Source organism: Pecten maximus, chromosome 9 (genome assembly GCF_902652985.1).
Source record: "Pecten maximus chromosome 9, xPecMax1.1, whole genome shotgun sequence".
Classification (NCBI taxonomy): domain Eukaryota; kingdom Metazoa; phylum Mollusca; class Bivalvia; order Pectinida; family Pectinidae; genus Pecten; species Pecten maximus.
Window position 1 is genome coordinate 32,342,243 of NC_047023.1, and position 21,045 is coordinate 32,363,287.

At 32.7% G+C, this 21,045-nt stretch overlaps 2 protein-coding genes across 2 annotated transcripts in view; one reads left to right on the forward strand and one right to left on the reverse strand.

Moving 5' to 3' along the window:
- The first annotated feature begins 16,914 nt into the window (after positions 1–16,914).
- On the forward strand, positions 16,915–18,183 carry LOC117333965 (keratin-associated protein 10-6-like). Its single transcript, XM_033893385.1, has one exon. The coding sequence runs from the start codon at positions 16,915–16,917 to the stop codon at positions 18,181–18,183; it is 1,269 nt and encodes a 422-aa protein (XP_033749276.1).
- Positions 18,184–19,220: 1,037 nt separating this feature from the next.
- The window catches only part of LOC117334951 (acetylcholine receptor subunit alpha-type acr-16-like), a 37,684-nt gene continuing 35,859 nt past the window's right edge, over positions 19,221–21,045 (reverse strand). Inside the window, exon 4 of the mRNA XM_033894815.1 lies at positions 19,221–19,829. Coding sequence (XP_033750706.1) covers positions 19,243–19,829 — 587 coding nt within the window. The 3' untranslated portion in view covers positions 19,221–19,242. The remainder of the gene's footprint in view (positions 19,830–21,045) is intronic.

The following is a 21,045-nucleotide window of genomic DNA, read 5'->3' on the forward strand; positions in this document are numbered from 1 at the left end:
AATACATATCATGTATCATAGTAAACAACAATACATACATTATCAGTAACAAAAACAACTATCAATACACAAATACATAGCATGTATCATAGTAACAACAAAATACATAGCACATGTATCATAGTAACAACAAAATACATACATGTATAGTAAAAAACACTACATACAAATACATATCATGTATCATAGTAACAACAAAATACATATCATGTATCATAGTAACAACAAAATACATAGCATGTATCATAATAACAACAAAATACATACCATGTATCATAGTAACAACAAAATACATATCATGTATCATAGTAACAACAAAATACATAACATGTATCATAGTAACACCAAAATACATATCATGAATCATAGTAACAACAAAATACATAGCATGTATCATAGTAACAACAAAATACATATCATGTATCATATTAACAACAAAATACATATCATGTATCATAGTAACACCAAAATACATAGCACGCATCATAGTAACAACAAAATACATATCATGTATCATATTAACAACAAAATACATAGCACGTATCATAGTAACAACAAAATACATAACATGTATCATAGTAACAACAAACTACATAATTAGTAAGTCAAAGTGTGATTCGCACCACCTTTCCTGTAAATAAATTTAAACGGTGAATGATATTTGATAAGGTACGGTTTTGATATTCTGATACGAGTTAAGTTAATTACTGACACACTGCGTATACTTTACACTCTATATACCAAATACTGCCTCTTTAAGTTAGACGGCGTCTTGTAGCCAGACTGTACTGATCAAAATTCAAAGAAACGCATGATGAACACAAATTTACTCTAATGCCTTGTCAGCATCTAGTGCCAATATATATAAACAGATTCATCGATGATCACACGCGAATGTGCATGCTCTAACTTAAATCACTATTAGATTCTGTGGGGATCTATCAAGATATCCAGGGTCTCTTAATGAGAGTTTCAAAGGCGAAATATTTCTTCCTAGTTTGATCACTTTTATCCCCTATACTTTAAATTCAAAACGAAAATTAGCATATTTTCAATTACTTGGCCCCTAGATTGGTTTATTATAAGGTGAGGTTTCTCTAAGTGGATGAAGGTATTCGCTGATTGGTTATCTCATTGTATACCTCCTGAGACAAAGAGCATCTCACTTCCTGGTTAGAACAATTGCATTACGTGTGCTCGGGTCCTGACAACATAAACATTCTTTTGTTCTCGACATATTAGGTTACCTTTCAAATCAGATTTAAATTGAGACAGGTTAAGTAGTGATATATTGTAATTTATTTAATAATGATCATGATATAAACCCAAAATATACCTATTGTCTATTTAGCTTCCATGAACAGTAAAGCATATACAAATGTATTTCAAATTAACACTATAATTGTCAAAATCAAGTTAACAATGCTAGCAACATCAGTATCCTACTCCCCAGTAACAGCCCGACTGTCAGGGAGTCTCACGTGACAGTATCACAGTATTGTTGTATGTCCTATCATTATACCATTGTTGTATACCCTATCATTATATCATTGTTGTATACCCTATCATTATATCATTGTTGTATGTCCTATCATTATATCATTGTTGTATGTCCTATCATTATATCATTGTTGTATGTCCTATCATTATATTATTGTTGTATGTCCTATCATTATATCTTTGTTGTATGTCCTATCATTATATCATTGTTGTATGTCCTATCATTATATCATTGTTGTATGTCCTATCATTATATCATTGTTGTATGTCCTATCATTATATCATTGTTGTATACCCTATCATTATATCATTGTTGTATACCCTATCATTATATCATTGTTGTATACCCTATCATTATATCATTGTTGTATACCCTATCATTATATCATTGTTGTATGTCCTATCATTATGTTATTGTTGTATACCCTATCATTATATCATTGTTGTATACCCTATCATTATATCATTGTTGTATGTCCTATCATTATATCATTGTTGTATGCCCTATCATTATATCATTGTTGTATGTCCTATCATTATATTATTGTTGTATGTCCTATCATTATATCATTGTTGTATACCCTATCATTATATCATTGTTGTATGTCCTATCATTATATCATTGTTGTATGCCCTATCATTATATCATTGTTGTATGTCCTATCATTATATTATTGTTGTATGTCCTATCATTATATCATTGTTGTATACCCTATCATTATATCATTGTTGTATACCCTATCATTATATCATTGTTGTATGTCCTATCATTATATCATTGTTGTATACCCTATCATTATATCATTGTTGTATACCCTATCATTATATCATTGTTGTATGTCCTATCATTATATCATTGTTGTATGTCCTATCATTATATCATTGTTGTATGTCCTATCATTATATCATTGTTGTATACCCTATCATTATATCATTGTTGTATGTCCTATCATTATATCATTGTTGTATACCCTATCATTATATCATTGTTGTATACCCTATCATTATATCATTGTTGTATACCCTATCATTATATCATTGTTGTATGTCCAATCATTATATCATTGTTGTATACCCTATCATTATATCATTGTTGTATACCTTATCATTATATTATTGTTGTATACCCTATCATTATATCATTGTTGTATGTCCTATCATTATATTATTGTTGTATACCCTATCATTATATCATTGTTGTATACCCTATCATTATATCATTGTTGTATACCCTATCATTATATCATTGTTGTATGTCCTATCATTATATCATTGTTGTATGTCCTATCATTATATCATTGTTGTATGTCCTATCAGTATATTAATGTTGTATGCCCTATCATTATATCATTGTTGTATGTCCTATCATTATGTTATTGTTGTATGCCCTATCATTATATCATTGTTGTATGTCCTATCATTATATCATTGTTGTATGTCCTATCATTATATCATTGTTGTATGTCCTATCATTATATCATTGTTGTATGCCCTATCATTATATCATTGTTGTATGTCCTATCATTATATCATTGTTGTATGTCCTATCATTATATTATTGTTGTATGTCCTATCATTATATCATTGTTGTATGTCCTATCATTATATCATTGTTGTATGTCCTATCATTATATCATTGTTGTATGCCCAATCATTATATTATTGTTGTATGCCTTATCATTATATCATTGTTGTATGCCTTATCATTATATCATTGTTGTATGGGTTAACGACGTAAGTCTGTACCCACCGAATCATTTGAAAGCTCAAAACCATGAACGAAAGTATAGACGACCATGTCATGTTGTACAGTATATGGATCATAGTACCGTTGCTCATCCTTCTAGAACACCTGGTCTAACATGTAATAGCCATAACAATACATGTGTTCAATGCTGCCTTCGTTTTATCGATTTTCTGTCAGAATAACGAGTCCATTAACATATCGGTAGGTACATGTGTGACATTAGCATTATATTGACTTAATCAGAATTAATTAATTAATCAAAAGTCATAAATATAAATGTGACGCATTTGCAGAACATAACAAAGTAGAGAATCAAAACAAAGACAATCTTGAAACCAAATAAAGAAATGAAACACAGACAGAAAACCCTGATTGTGTTTGGTATCCGTGAACAGTATACCACCCGGATGGTAAGAAAAGAAATAAAGCCGACAGACAATAAAACGGATGTCTTTATACATAGAGTCCGTGGACCATCCTGGGACAGAACAGTCGTACGGTCGCTAGTCTTATGAATTTTTTAACTATTTGTTGAACATTCTGTGGTCTTTATATCCGATCACACGATATCGAGCCTTTATTTCTGACATTTACTGTACATGGTGACGATTTGATTTGAGATAAATTTCATGTGTATGTTAAGATATGGATATAGAGACAGTAATCTTCCCGCGTGCATCAATCAACTTAACCTAATATGTGTTCTATGTTGGTGTTTTTGGTAACACCTCCGCTGGTTTTATTGTATTTGATTTGTTGTATGTTGCAACGTGACGCCAATATTCGGTAACCGTAAGTGTCCTACATTATATTCCCCCATCGGTTCACATCACCGCCAGCCATTATTTGGCGAATAATGTTGTCATTCTTTAACGCCATTGTTTTGGGTTTTATGTTACAAAGTTCAAACTAAAAACAAAAAATTAGAGCTTTTCATGTATTCGAGAACAACTCACGCGCATCCAAATCTGACCGGAAGTCACTTATCAGCGGGCAATGCACGTCCACACAGTAACGATTTTTCTGACAATTCCTAATGACTGAAAGTTGCATGTAATTCCGTTGACCCTTGGTCACAGATTTTTCTGCGTCCCCTTATGATTGATACATGTGTCCTTGTGTAGAGTCTAAGTTATAGCAACGCAATGCCAGCGCGTTTCAAGTCCAATCAGCTATTCGGGATCGATCGGGATTTATCATTCCGGAAGAGGAACCTGTTAGATTGATGGAAGGTTAATGAAAACCGAATCCATTATATAGCATACAAATTTTGTTTGATAGCTGAAAATTGTACAGATTCTATATGTAATCTGCCGACACTGGAGCGCGCTCGGCGAGACGTTCACAAAGTGGTATATAGTTAGAGAAAAATCCTCTAAGCTGTCTGTCAGTAATGTCTGGTTATCAGAGCGATACATGACAAATATCTGAAACATACGTCAGTGCTTTTATATGATATATAGAGGTTACACAACGAGTAATATATGATATTTCGTTTTAACGTACAAGAAGCTCCGAACAAACTGCTGATTTTGAGAAAATATACAATAATGGAATATTGAAATCGAAATTTGATCTGAAAATTATTAAACATTATAAAAGAATGAAAGAAAAATAAAAGATTTTTGCTTCATCAACGAGATCAGCCATGCAAACGTAATGCCAAGCATCGGGGATGTCATATTCTCAAATTGAAATACTAATTTGCGACCAATTACCTTAAATATGTGCCACATTATGAGCATAGCCAAAACACCCTTCCAACAGGGAAAAGGTTGAAAGAACATTTCAAATGAAACCATGTTGACTGTCTTAAGTATGATCTACAACCTACACCTCCTTTAATTGTTCTGTTCACTTGTCCTTTACAAATCTAATACATAGATCATAAAAAACGGGTTTTACATATAAGTATGTAAAAGTCGGAAAACTGGATACTATATAACATCAAACGTTCCGTATGTATAAACTGTCGCTGTGGTTGTTATTGAACCACTAATATAAATGCAACGAATATATCTATTTATTACTGTTATGTTATTATTGGGCGGACCAGCCACGAAGGTCTGTCCCCACGAAATAATTTGAAAGCTCTAAACCACGAAAAAAAATACACACGAACATTACGTATAGTATCACTATCAAGAAGCGAAAAGTCACTTCGTCATGGTATTCAGAATAGCAGAATAAGAATGAATAATTTTAAAATGAGTTCTTCGTTCTTCAGTTTCAAATGAATTCTGCTTTTTGCGTGTGGCACACAATGAGTGTTAATAATAACAATATATTATGACATTTAAATGTTTTGATGAAGTGTTCATGATACTGATTTCCACAAAATGATTATTTATAAAGATTTCTATAATATCAAATTAGAGGTATTTTATAAAAATCTGGTACTCTAATTAATTGTAATACAGAAAGACTAGTAGACACTAATAGATTAGTAGACACTAATAGGTTAGTATATACTAATAAACTAATAGACACTAATATAATACTAATATACACTAATAGATTAGTAGACACTAATAGACTAATAATATACACTAATAGGCTAGTAGACACAAATAAACTAATAATATACACTAATAGGCTAGTAGACACTAATAGACTAATAATATACACTAATAAACTAATAGACACTAATATAATAATAATATACACTAATAGGCTAGTAGACACTAATAGACTAATAATATACACTAATAGGCTAGTAGACACAAATAAACTAATAATATACACTAATAGGCTAGTAGACACTAATAGACTAATGATATACACTAATAGACTAGTAGACACTAGTATACTAATAATATACACTAATAGACTAGTAGACACTAATAGACTAATAATATACACTAATAGGCTAGTAGACACTAATAGACTAATAGACACTAATATAATAATAATATACACTAATAGGCTAGTAGACACTAATAGGCTAGTATACACTAATAGACTAGTAGACACTAATAGGCTAGTAGACACTAATAGGCTAGTAGACACTAATAGGCTAGTAGACACTAATAGGCTAGTAGACACTAATAGGCTAGTAGACACTAATAGGCTAGTAGACACTAATAGACTAATAATATACACTAATAGACTAGTAGACACTAACAGACTAATAATATACACTAATAGGCTAGTAGACACTAATAGACTAATAATATACACTAATAGGCTAGTAGACACTAATAGATTAATAATATACACTAATAGACTAGTAGACACTAATAAACTAATAATATACACTAATAGACTAGTAGACACTAATAGACTAATAATATACACTAATAGGCTAGTAGACACTAATAGACTAATAGACACTAATATAATAATAAAATACACTAATAGGCTAGTAGACACTAATAGACTAATAATATACACTAATAGACTAGTAGACACTAATAGACTAATAATATACACTAATAGGCTAGTAGACACTAATAGACTAATAATAGACACTAATAGGCTAGTAGACACTAATAGACTAATAATATACACTAATAGACTAGTAGACACTAATAAACTAATAATATACACTAATAGACTAGTAGACACTAATAAACTAATAGACACAAATATAATAATAATATACACTAATAGGCTAGTAGACACTAATAGACTAATAATATACACTAATAGACTAGTAGACACTAATAGACTAATAATATACACTAATAGGCTAGTAGACACTAATAGACTAATAATATACACTAATAGGCTAGTAGACACAAATAAACTAATAATATACACTAATAGACTAGTAGACACTAATAGGCTAGTAGACATTAATATACTAATATACACTGATATACTAAGAGACTAGTAGACACTAATAGACTGATATAGACTTATCGACTAAGAGCCTAGTAGACAATAATAGACAAGTAGATATTAAAAGACTAGTAGACTAGTAGACACTAATATTCTGGTAGACACTAATATATTAGTAGATACTAACAGACTGGTAGACACTAATAGAAAAGTATACACTAATAGACTAGTAGACACTAATAGACTGGTAGACACTAATAGAAAAGTATACACTAATAAACTAATAGACACTAATATACTAGTAGACACTAATAGACTAGTAGACACTAATATGCTAGTTGACACTAATAGAAAAGTATACACTAATAGACTAGTAGACACTAATAGACTAGTAGATACTAATATACACTAGTAGACACCTGTAGACACTAATAGACCCTAATAGACACTAGTAGGCACTTGTAGACACTAGTAGACACTTGTAGACACTCGTAGACTAATAGACAGTAGTATATACTAGTAGGCACTTGTAGACACTCGTAGACTAATAGACAGTAATATATACTTGTAGGCTCTTGTAGACACTCGTAGACTAATAGACAGTAATATATACTTGTAGGCTCTTGTAGACACTAGTAGACTAATAGACAGTAATATATACTTGTAGGCTCTTGTAGACACTAGTATACTAGTATACACTAGTAGACACTTGTAGACACTAGTAGACTAATAGACAGTAATATATACTAGTAGACACTTGTAGACACTCGTAGACTAATAGACAGTAGTATATACTTGTAGGCTCTTGTAGACACTAGTAGACTAATAGACAGTAGTATATACTTGTAGGCTCTTGTAGACACTCGTAGACTAATAGACAGTAGTATATACTTGTAGGCTCTTGTAGACACTAGTAGACTAATAGACAGTAATATATACTAGTAGACACTTGTAGACACTCGTAGACTAATAGACAGTAATATATACTTGTAGGCTCTTGTAGACACTCGTAGACTAACAGACAGTAGTATATACTAGTAGACACTTGTAGACACTCGTAGACTAATAGACAGTAGTATATACTAGTAGGCTCTTGTAGACACTCGTAGACTAATAGACAGTAGTATATACTTGTAGGCTCTTGTAGACACTAGTAGACTAACAGACAGTAGTATATACTAGTAGGCTCTTGTAGACACTCGTAGACTAATAGACAGTAGTATATACTAGTAGGCTCTTGTAGACACTAGTAGACTAACAGACAGTAGTATATACTAGTAGGCTCTTGTAGACACTAGTATACTAGTATACACTAGTAGACACTTGTAGACACCAGTAGACTAATAGACAGTAGTATATACTTGTAGGCTCTTGTAGACAATTGTAGACTCTAGTAGAAATTAATTCATTCTAATGGCAGACTAAACCTGTCAACATATCTCATAACAGTGTAAAGAAATGTGTCAGGTGAGAACAAAGCGATATACTCGACATATACACAACATCATTACCAGTATATATTGATGCATTGTCAATGGATTGAGTTACGCAAATAGTTTTATAAACCCAGATTTATTTTGGCTTGCTTAATATCCGCGCCCTATTTCAATGTTTCTACACGAAACAATGCTGAGCATGCTTTCATTGCAAGTGCGCCATACCAATAATATTATACTGTAATATGATAAATCTAGATAAGTAATGTGGTGATATATCAAATTTTACTTCAAACATTACGTTTTTTTGTGTATTGTCACTCTGAAATAACACTGATAATTTTGATACTAATGTATCAGTTCTATCACAGTAAGGAAAATATCGAATATTCTCACAGAAATTACCAACAAAATTAATAAGATAGATTCACTGGACTGCAAACTTTATATATAACGGTATCAAAATGTAAGGAAAATCTATCTTAAGGTCAGCCCTTATGTACCTTTGTGAATGTGTGTAGTTGCATGATGTGATGGGCCTTTGTCTCTAACATTGTGTGACAGTGTTGGTAGACCTAGGTACTAGAGGAGTATGGATTGCTTCCCCTGACATGTTATTTCATCAGTTATTCAAATATCCACATATAACTTGGTTATGAGGATGGTAGCTTCACTGTATTTAACTGTTCACACACCTGTAGTGAACATTGGAGTAGCCTATGACTTCCAGCTTCCCCCTCAAGTATAACGTATCAACAATGATATTGTTAGTACCTAGCTTTAGTGTTCATGACAATTGGCATCAAGATGAATTATTGACAGAACTGTGGTATTCAACATGAGCAATTCGAAACAAATAATTGGATCAATATCTAGAAATGTGCTTGACGATCATGATTTTTCACCTCATTAAGATTTATCAAGCCGATTTTGACAACAGCTATTTTTCATCACACACACGAGTTCATGTTATGAAAATTGCAGTGATAGAGTTCCATAGCTCGATATCATGGAATATATGTGAATAACAGAGAACTCAGTTCCATACGCGTTTAACAAAATCATTTAAAAGTAAATCATATGTTGATTCCACGCTGTGTATACTTTCAATATCATTCGAAAAGCGAATCGCGTTTAATGGTAGGTGGTTAAAGACTTGTACACGGTTTGACCTCCATGAAATTCATAACGTTACATAGCCGCCATGCCCGAAAGGAATTATATTAGGTTTCAAAGAAGTGCCTTCAGAGGCAAAATGATACTTCCATGCGGGGTGATGATGTAATTCCGTGATCGACACGGGAGTTTGAAACCAAACACACAATCCAGAAGAGGGAAACCACTTGAACAGTCTGGGTTTCGTAAACGTTTCAATACTTATATGTGAATATTTAAATGAACTAAAGTGCAAGGACTTGGAAAATTTGTCTTTAAATTTCATGTCCATTATTCAGAAATAGAAATGCAATTTGATGATCTAATTTTGTTCGAATGAATACTGGATATGATATTATTGCCCTGTCATTTGTCTCTATCTTAAACGAGAATATTAAAATAATAATTTCATAATCGTTTCATAATATACAGGCATGCAGGCACTCTTTAGTGCTTTGAAAGCCCTTATATCGCTATACGGAAAACTTATCTATTATTCTACCATGTTTGCTATGTAACGCCGGTTTTGATTGGTTTAAAACCATGTATTGTTTTCCAATAACCCACGCTCGTGCCAATAATACACGGTCGTGAGTCACGGCTATCACAATTTTAAATATCTAATATTCACCCGTTTCTTAAAAGGTTACTATAGCCAAGTGGGCTAATGGGTTAGTCTTTACCCCTGAGGCCCAATGTATGGGATATTAAAATTTTATTTTTAAGATAAAAAAAAAAAAAAATGGGTTAGTCTTTCAATAAATGTTAATCACGACGCGAGTTCGAATCCTACGGAGGCCCCCCCCCCCCCCCCCCCCCCCCCCCCTTTTTTTTTTTATCTTTTTTTTTAAATTTTCAAAATCAATGCCATATGATAGATGCTCTTGATCGTAGTACTGTATTGCCTGTATATTTCATCAACAAATAATGCAATACTCAAGAAATAAGGTTTTCCCGGGTTTTCTTTGCTGTTTTTCTATTAGAAAGAGGTCGATCTCAGTACTAAACAGTACATGGTAGAATAGAAATAATCAACTTTGACTCGTGTATTGTTGCAGGATATACAACTCGGACGTTATTAATTTAATTGCAAAATATCCTCGTCCTCGTTGTATATCCTGAAATAATACACGAATCATCGTTAATTATTTCTTAAGTATGCATTGATATCCAACATTTTTTCCTTTATATAAGTAAGAAATGCAACTTTATTGGATATGTATATATAAATAGAGTAACACAAATAACGAAGGAAGATTGACAACTTTGTGACTCGGAGTTCTGACCGGGCGTGGAACTCACTATCTACGGCTCCAAATCACCTATAACTATCCAGAACTACCCGCAGCTTATATATGTATATAATAAAATTGTTAAGTATGATCCCAACGGACGAATACATAAAGGAAAATTAAAACTCGACAAGAAGTCTAAAGCGCTTTCGTCGCATCTTGGCAATTTTTCAGAGAAGAAAACAAGGATATTTAATTGTGTCTTCAGCAATACCAAATATATTTCACGAGTGGGGCTAATTTTTTTTTAAATATTTTTCACGAATGCGCATTACATTAGCCGCACGAGTGAAATATATTTGGTATCACTGAAGATAATGGTAGATATTCTGTTTAATACATTTTTTTAAGCAAACTTCACCGAGGCAGCTTTGTTGGTTGTACGCAATAGTTGATGCATTAGTAGCTAAGTATGTAAGGTGAGGATACTGTTATATAAGCAAGCAGAGAACCGTATATGTGTTTATCAATATCAAATGAGAACAATAACAGGTTTAGTATTATGGAATATGTATACGTAAAATATCGGCACACTAAAATATGTTCATGCTAAAACGAAAAAGTGGAGCCTTAAACAGAAAGATGTGATGGCGATCAAAACGTAAATCGTCCAATATGTAAGTAATATGTTATCAGTCTTAATACAATTATATGTGTGTTATTAATCTTAATACAAGTATATGTGTGTTATTAATCTTAATACAATTATATATGTTGAGAACAGGTATTTTCACGTTTGTATAAGCAAAATATCCGTAAGGACAGTAAGATGATGGGAGTCGGGGATATATTGTGCAATTGCTGTTTTATTTCATCAAATCAGTAGATTTTTATGTGACGGAACCATCAGCTCAATAATAATTATTCACATTTATTGAAGATATTTTGAAAAAAATAGGAGGCGGATTTCAACCCGAAAATCGAAATCTGTTGCTATAACTATGATATGAAAACGCAAGTGGTCTCAGACACTTTACTTAAGTCATTATGTATCCTATAAATGGTACTGACAGAACTGACAAGTGCGTGTGGGTATTCCCTGCTTGATTCTGATTAATTATATAAATTAGAGGAGAGGGTAATGAAGATATAAATCCCTCATTGTACGCGTTTGTAGAGGAATGTCTTTATTTCCAGAACATGATTGATCTGCCTACCTGGATATTAACTAATCTATTAAGATTGTTTTACCACGCGGTAATCAGTAATGTAAGTGTTGAAGTTCATATTAAGTTATCGCATGTTACAATGCGTTTCCGCTCCGAAGAACAAAACACACCACTGACTTTCCTGCCCCCCAAAAGAGAGCCAAGGCCATACTCTAACTTAAGTTCCCTGTTGACGTGTTTCCTTGAATTTAAATTCGTAATATCCGCGTGATGGTACGATATTCCAATACACTAATTGCGTTACATGTTTTGTTTTTTAAGCTGTTATAATAACATTGCAGTAATTAAATTCATTATATGCTGCCTCTTTATTTCGAATCGATAACAAGCAATCTGCATTAGCACTATATTATGTGGGAGGAACAATCAAATAATGGTTAAAAACTGATGACTCTAATGTTACTACATTGTAATATCAAAATAGCTGGAAGGTTGTCTTGCATTTCGCAGATTACACTGACATATGATAAAACATGATATTTACCTTTTTTCATCAAGTGGGACAGTCCTGAAGCTTCCCTACGATACGTTGGACTGTCCCATAGATTAGTATTTTACCTGTCAATACTAAGTCGTTCCGATCATTCACATGGTGTCTTTGTTTGACATCAATCAATGATATGGTCAATTCGTAAACCACAGCGACATCAATCATTTGTCAGATCGAACTTTTACCCTGGTACAGTACCAACAATTACATCACAAAACAAATGTTAATAAATGGTAATGTTATCCTTACAAGTGTGTAACAAGACAAGCTTGTAAAGTTTCCCTTAAATTAACTCAAATTAACTCGTCCAAGATCAATCTTAGTATAGAATTCATCCAGGAAGATATATTTGCGATAAGGTCTTGACAAACAGTAACCTTTAATTAAACTTTTATCGTTTTAAAGTACCCTTATAAATAATCAAGGTCAGGCAGGTGGCCTAGTGATATTTGGTTTAAGATAATCATTCTCCAATACACTTAATACGTCCCAGATGTATTAGCTATGGCAGAGTTTTTTTTTAAAACCTGTCGCATGCACTAAGATTCTTAGAAACACACATGGCGGGTTTATACAATTTTACGGACTTAATGCATCTAATACTAATACTAATTTGTATCCTGCCATATTGATGGCTACTTACTGTTTGTATTAAATGGATTGGTGTTTAAAAAATTGACCTGAGTTCCTATGTACTGGGTAGGACTGCCGCAATCTAATACAAATGGTAGACAAACCATTGAACTAGATATGACATCCGGTCCAATCATGTTGTTGACGTCTAGATATTTACAGAAGAGTAATATTTGAGTGAAAATAGAACAAGGAGGCGTTCAATTACCTCAGTTTTCTCTTTGAGGCTGTGACATTCAATTAGGATGTATTTACGTTGCGAGTACAGTTGAATAAAGCATACGATAACTACCGTTAAGTGTTTTTAATGAACCCTATTTCCTAATATAGACTTCATACGTTTTTCTTTTTCAATCACAGCGTGTCATTTCACTGGTCTAACAGTGGTTTTGGTGACTTATGTAACTTATTATCTTTAGCAACTTACAGAAAATACCCACCCCACCCTCGTCGATTCTGTTATCGGTAATTGAGCCAACATTAACTCTTTTATATCACTGATCCAGTTTTCCCACGATCAAACCAGTGTTCTGGAAGACGGAAACCAGTGTTCTGGAAGACGGATTTCCTTTTCCTATTCAGACGTGTCCCTGTTTTACAGTTAACCAGTCGTTTTCCAGCCCGTTTAGCAGCTGGATTAGCGATGCTGACTTGCTTTAACTTATTTCAGTCGGTATAGCACTCCCCTATTCAAGACTCGAAGTATTTCGACGAAGATAGTGGTCGATTATAGATACGTCACACAGAGCGATATATTTGATAAACGGTTTTTAAAGTAACGTTTCCTTGGTTAGAAGAGCTGCGTAGCAATTTCAAAATTCCGCCATATTATTGTCGATTTTGATATAAGAATTAGCTTGATTTTTTACGTTATGGAATCATGACGGATAAATGTTTTCTTCTTTCTTCGTGAATAGTTTATTAAGATACTTTTCTATCGTCATTAACGTATCTTGCAAAAGAAATTAGATAACGTCAGAGTTCAAAATTATAGTAAACATTCAGAATATATCTGTGGCGTGTGAAAGTTTTCACAAACCTGGTAATTCAAGTTCCTTTATACAATAATGACAAGCAAAATTATAAAATTATAGATAATCGAATATCAGAATAGTATTTAGAATCAGTTTTAGTTTTCAATAATTGCTTAACTCTTTATATAGTAGTGTTATAAAAATTAGTATCTTAAAACAGTCTTAAATGAAAAAAGGACTGATATTATCCCTAATACGCATATTGTTTTTATCTTTGCATGTGAATATTATATTACTAAATTCACGGCAAACCCTATACCATCTTCGTAAGGGGGTTGTTGAGCCTTGCATAAGTATATTATTATGAAAATACCTGTACTTTCGTAATACTGATATGTATGATTATGTATGTTTTGAATTTTAGCTCCGACATTGACGTTCGAAGTAGTTTATATAGATATTGAGATGACGACGAAATGACTCGAGCATACAGTATTCGTCATCAACATACATTATGGGCATTTAATTGTATATAGTGTGTGAATTTCACAATAATAACTCGTAAAGATAAATGTTTTGTACTTTTTATTGATATCAGTCATAAGCATGTTTCGTTTGTTAGTTTCAACTCTTCAAACTGTTGCGTATACATCAACATTGTCAATCCTGGTGATCACATAACTCATCTCCAACGTGAATGTCAAAAGAAATCATGACAATTTGTTGCCACGAATGTGAAGTATTTATTTATTAATATTATATTATGTGCTAGTCAATGAGCATAGAATACTTATATTTCCAAAACATCCAACTTCTGTTTAAGGCAAACTTACCTGCTATGTCATTGGGTTCACTTTCAGTTTCCATATCAAATATGTAAGTTGAATTTTTGAGTTCATCATGATTCATTTATACGTAATAAAATAACTGCAGAGCCACTGCCTTACCGTAGTTAATGGTACAAGTAGTTTTTATTGATCAATGCTGATATCTTGTACATCAACATGGTTAAATTCCCGCTGGAACACCCCTTCAGTTTCGACCCTTCACTGCTCTATTTATAACAAACATCCACTGTCGTAACATTGTCATTTCGTAGTTCAAGACGTCTACATATCAATATAGAATGAAATGTTTTCTTGCAAGACCAAAGCACTGCAAAATATGACAAAAAGCACAGCGTTGTGAACGTCATGATATTTGTCAAGATACTCTCTTCTCTTATATTCGTGCCCAGCTAACAGTCTAATCCTATTGACAGGCTATGGTCAGTAAATCTAACATGCGATATATTCATATTTCAGCATTACCTAATTAACGGGTTTTCACATGTTTTGTTATCAGGTCATGGAGCATCATACAATGACTTTACATGCTTCCGAGTTTGTTTTGGCGTCAACATGGAAGAACGTTATTAATTTTCACAATATTCTTAAAATAAATAGATATATATATATAAAAAAAAAAAAAAAAAAAAAAAAGGTCACGCGCCCAAAAGGATTGTTGTTAATGTGTAGATATGATATATTGATGCAATCTCATACATTTACATCATAGGTATTGTATGCTCTATCTGCGCTGTAGAATATTTCATATCCCAAAGAGAATATATTTGGTATTCAAGGCGAGTATGCCTTGCAAATAACTAACATAGAACATGCATTTAATCAGTATATCATATACGATCATTATTTGAAAACCAGATACTTTCCCTGTGCTATCTTAATAAATAAAAAAGACAGAGGTTAGTTTATGAAATCATTTCATATCGATGTCGGGATCATTCGCCACAAGAATTGTTTTTTTTTTCATAATAAGTCGAAAAATAGTTTTACAATAATGATAAACATTGAAACAATTAAAGGAAAATTCCTTCGTTCGGATATCAGAAACGTGCAAAATTTCAGTTGATAAAATCTATGTCCGATTGAGGACTATATGAGCTTTTGTGCCTTACAGTAATGAAAGTGACGCAGAATGTAGAAAAATAAAGTTTCGTACACAAATACCGTCTGTTTTTGTGGTAATTAGAGATACTTCGGGTCGAATTGAGAATTTTAGGATTTAATACTTGAAGCTCTTTGGTTTCCCTTAAGAGCAAAAATGTCGTATTAATACAAAGATGATAACTTTTACAACTTGGGAAAAATACACATTTCCCATTACGTTTCATTTTGGCAACCTACACTTTATTCAAACAAAGTAAATGGGACAAAGGTGACGTTTTTAACACCCGAAACAAATATCTGCATACTCAATAGCAGAAAATGAGCTCAACTTACAACAACAAAAAGATAAAGTGACATTTCACTTATCATTGTTCTGTGTCATTTTCTAGAATTTTTATCTGCACATGATTAATAACCCATTCATTTTCAATTGGTATACATGTAGTATACCTGCTCTATGCTTCTATGCATAAGTTGTACGTATGCATCGACTTATTAATTAACAATATAAATCACAATTACTAATAACTACATAACTACTAGTTTCTCATTTAAAAAAACAAAACATTGATGAGACTTATTAATTAACAATACAAATCACAATAACTAATAACAACTAATTTCTCCTTAACAACAACAAAACATTGATGTGATGCTCGACTTAGGAAATAATTAAATTCTGATGAAATATAAATAAACTATCGATTATGAGTGATGAATGTTGTATCAGTTATGATGTAATGAGTGATGAATATTGTATCAGTTATGATATAGGCCTAATAAGTGATGGAATGTTGTATCAGTTATGATGTAGTGAGTGATGAATGTTGTATCAGTTATGATGAAATGAGTGATGAATGTTGTATCAGTTATGATGTAATGAGTGATGAATGTTGTATCAGTTATGATGTAACGAGTGATGAATGTTGTATCAGTTATGATGTAATGAGTGATGAATGTTGTATCAGTTATGATGTAATGAGTGATGAATGTTGTATCAGTTATGGTGTAATGAGTGATGAATGTTGTATCAGTTATGATGTAATGAGTGATGAATGTTGTATCAGTTATGATGTAATGAGTGATGAATGTTGTATCAGTTATGGTGTAATGAGTGATGAATGTTGTATCAGTTATGATGTAATGAGTCACGAATGTTGTATCAGTTATGATGTAATGAGTGATGAATGTTGTATCAGTTATGATGAAATGAGTGATGCATGTTGTATCAGTTATGATGTAGTGAGTGATGAATGTTGTATCAGTTATGATGAAATGAGTGATGAATATTGTATCAGTTATGATGTAATGAGTGATGAATGTTGTATCAGTTATGATGTAATGAGTGATGAATGTTGTATCAGTTATGATGAAATGAGTGATGCATGTTGTATCAGTTATGATGTAGTGAGTGGTGAATGTTGTATCAGTTATGATGAAATGAGTGATGCATGTTGTATCAGTTATGATGTAATGAGTGATGAATGTTGTATCAGTTATGATGAAATGAGTGATGCATGTTGTATCAGTTATGGTACAGTGAGTGATGAATGTTGTATCAGTTATGGTACAGTGAGTGATGAATGTTGTATCAGTTATGATGAAATGAGTGATGAATGTTGTATCAGTTATGGTACAGTGAGTGATGAATGTTGTATCAGTTATGGTACAGTGAGTGATGAATGTTGTATCAGTTATGATGTAATGAGTGATGAATGTTGTATCAGTTATGATGTAATGAGTGATGAATGTTGTATCAGTTATGGTACAATGAGTGATGAATGTTGTATCAGTTATGGTACAATGAGTGATGAATGTTGTATCAGTTATGATGAAATGAGTCATGAATGTTGTATCAGTTATGATGTAATGAGTGATGAATGTTGTATCAGTTATGGTACAATGAGTGATGAATGTTGTATCAGTTATGATGTAATGAGTGATGAATGTTGTATCAGTTATGGTACAATGAGTGATGAATGTTGTATCAGTTATGATGAAATGAGTCATGAATGTTGTATCAGTTATGGTATAAAATATATGTATCACGAATAACCATATTTTTTTATATAAAAACTGCTATACTAAAAATGTGGTGTGTGACACAATGTTGAAATGAAGCAAACGGATTTTGAATAGGAACACAATACTTAACACTACCATAGAGCGGAATAAGCATACTGTGAATAAGACATGGTAATTCCAAAAAAGATCTAAATAATAAAAAAGGCATACAACAAAATGCAGTCTGTGGAGTATTTGCAGATATTCATCATACATGTATACCGTTTTCACAATTTATTCCATTTTGCAAATAAATTAAAACATATCCATATTTCCAAATTTGCGGCTTTGGCGAGTTGAAGAAAATGTTCCATTTGGAAATGTTATGTTCATTCAGAACATTTTTGGTGACAAACTCCATTTTAGTTACCAGTGTCCTATTGCGTGCTGATGTAAGTGATACAATCATTTTGATATCACGGGATGCATATTGAATCGCAAATATTAAGTTCATTGAAAGCATTTTGAATTATAACGACATTATAAAATGTATTTTTCACAGACATACAATACCTTTTCACAGTAAGGATGGAAACGCTGATTTCTATCTGGATGTCAGGTTCGCTTATAGTAAATGAACGATGATTAAATCATTATGATCAAGGATAGATTATAAATCAATTTCTAAACTGTTTTTGTTCGGATCTGACATTAAAGAAACTATCGATATATCCTAATTAAAATATACATACTATTCTAAATAGCAGGTGTTAATGTACCTAACTAAGACATTAGAGGTGTGAAATACAAATATATGGATACCTTCGTTCTACGTCTGTATGGTAATGTTACATGTAACACGAGTGGGCGGAGTATGTTGTGACGGTAAGCAAGACATGAAAAGACTGATCACTTAAAATATAGATATCTAAAACACAAACTGATGTTTTCATTCAAACACTCACATTCTGTTTCTGGTTTCAACTAGTATAGGAATCACTCACATCCGTACTGTTTTTGGTTTTTAACTAGTAATGAAATCGTTTTCATCTGTACTGTTTCTGGTTTTAACCAGAATAGGTATTTTTCACATCCGTACTGTATTTAGTCTTAACTCTTATTTAGATCTATCTCTTTAGTCATGGGACTAATGACAAGTATAATGAATGAAGAGATGAATGTGATGCTTAGAAAAACCCAAAAGAAGAATTTGTCCATCACTCTGGCAACCTCTTGCCAGTCGTGTATCGTTCTCCGTTCTGAAATCGTCTGCTCGTATGTTGACATAACATGTTTAAAGTATGTGACCACCTCTCGATCAAAATTAGTCCTATTTGACGTTGATGATGACATGTTGATATTTTGATTCATAACGTCATTAAGAGTGTCATCACTTACGTCACCCAGGTCCCCGTGGATCTTCTCGTGTTTATTGTTAAGTAAAAGGGACTCGTTGTCTCTCGCCTTGAAAGCCGCGTAGGCCGAATTCGACGTATAACTTCCGGTATGAGAGGCGTATGAATTTTCGTCGTGAAATTGAACCTTTAAACAAAGCACCTTGGCTAAGATAAGGACTATTCCCTTCAGAATCCTTGGTGGTCCCTTGGACAAAGATCCTTTATGGTGGATGTTTAACACAAACACGGAAAACACTACAGAAAGACCACTCATAGCCATGATCACTGTTAGATAAATACCTGAAACAAACAGAAAATGAAAAGAAATAAAACAAACGCAATTTCAATTTTCATTTCCAATAATATTCACTTACTGAATATATGATTTTTGTTTAATTAAGACATTTTGGGGAATATAAGATCCTGTTAATGGAATTAACATTTATTTATTTATTGCAGATATGAAGATTAAACATGCATTTCGAAGATAACATCCTCGTCATCTTGGCCAGTTAGCCGTTGCCTCAATTGCGACATAATGATGTAAACTTGTTTCGTAATCAAGATAATCAATATGCAGTGTATAATCAATATATGTTTTACAATAAAATTTTGTTTAGAGAGGAATAATAACACTTTATATTCACCGAACGAAGGAAAATATTCTTTTTTTACAATAAACAAAACACCTCCGCTTAAAGGAAGGACCTTTGGGATTATGGCAGTTTTACGTAAAAAAATAATGGAGGATTTACTTTATTACTATCACTAATTAGGATCCAGTCCTTTTATGCTATGTCAACGCTACATAACTTGATGGTTCACTCATTTTACTAAGTAATGTCGTTACAGGAATGGTGTTAGTTGTCTTTCCCTTGGCACAGGCAGGTTTCTCTATTTCACTAGCAAAAACAGATTGTGCCTTTAAACTGTGGATGCTATTGGAAACTTGATATTCCTCAGACAAGACAATAGCCACTTACTTATTTTCTTAAGTGAATCAACGCAATGACAAGCAATTCTCATTTTAAATGAAGATCAAAACAAATTACTTTGCCCGTATCACGGTGTTCAACCACTACGTAATGACGCCAGAGTAGGCATGGATCAGTATTTGTTGCCATGCTGTTCGTCATCCTGACAGAGCCCATGTGTACATATTGTTTTACAGACAAAGGGCAGGAGTAACACACCTTTACCTCGTGACCCACTTTCATGACGAAGGTATATGAAAGAGATTCGCACATGTACTTTAATCGTTAATTCTAATTACGAAGAGTGGGTTATGGATGGGGTATTGTGATTGAGAGTACACGTGTCTTAATAGCGTACGGGCCGCTCGGCAATCAGCCAATAAACAATACTAAAAATCTCCTCCGGGACAACTCCACCAATATGACATACAACCTGAAAGCAACGGTGACTCGTCCACACACAATACTGATTCAGTTTAAGGAGGTAAAACAACGTGCTCATATCCAGCATCAGGTTATACAACCCTGAGTGAAAGACCTCT

Coding starts and splice junctions, on each gene's coding strand:
- LOC117333965 (XM_033893385.1), top strand. CDS start 16,915: ATGGAATGTTGTATCAGTTATGATGTAGTGAGTGATGAATGTTGTATC.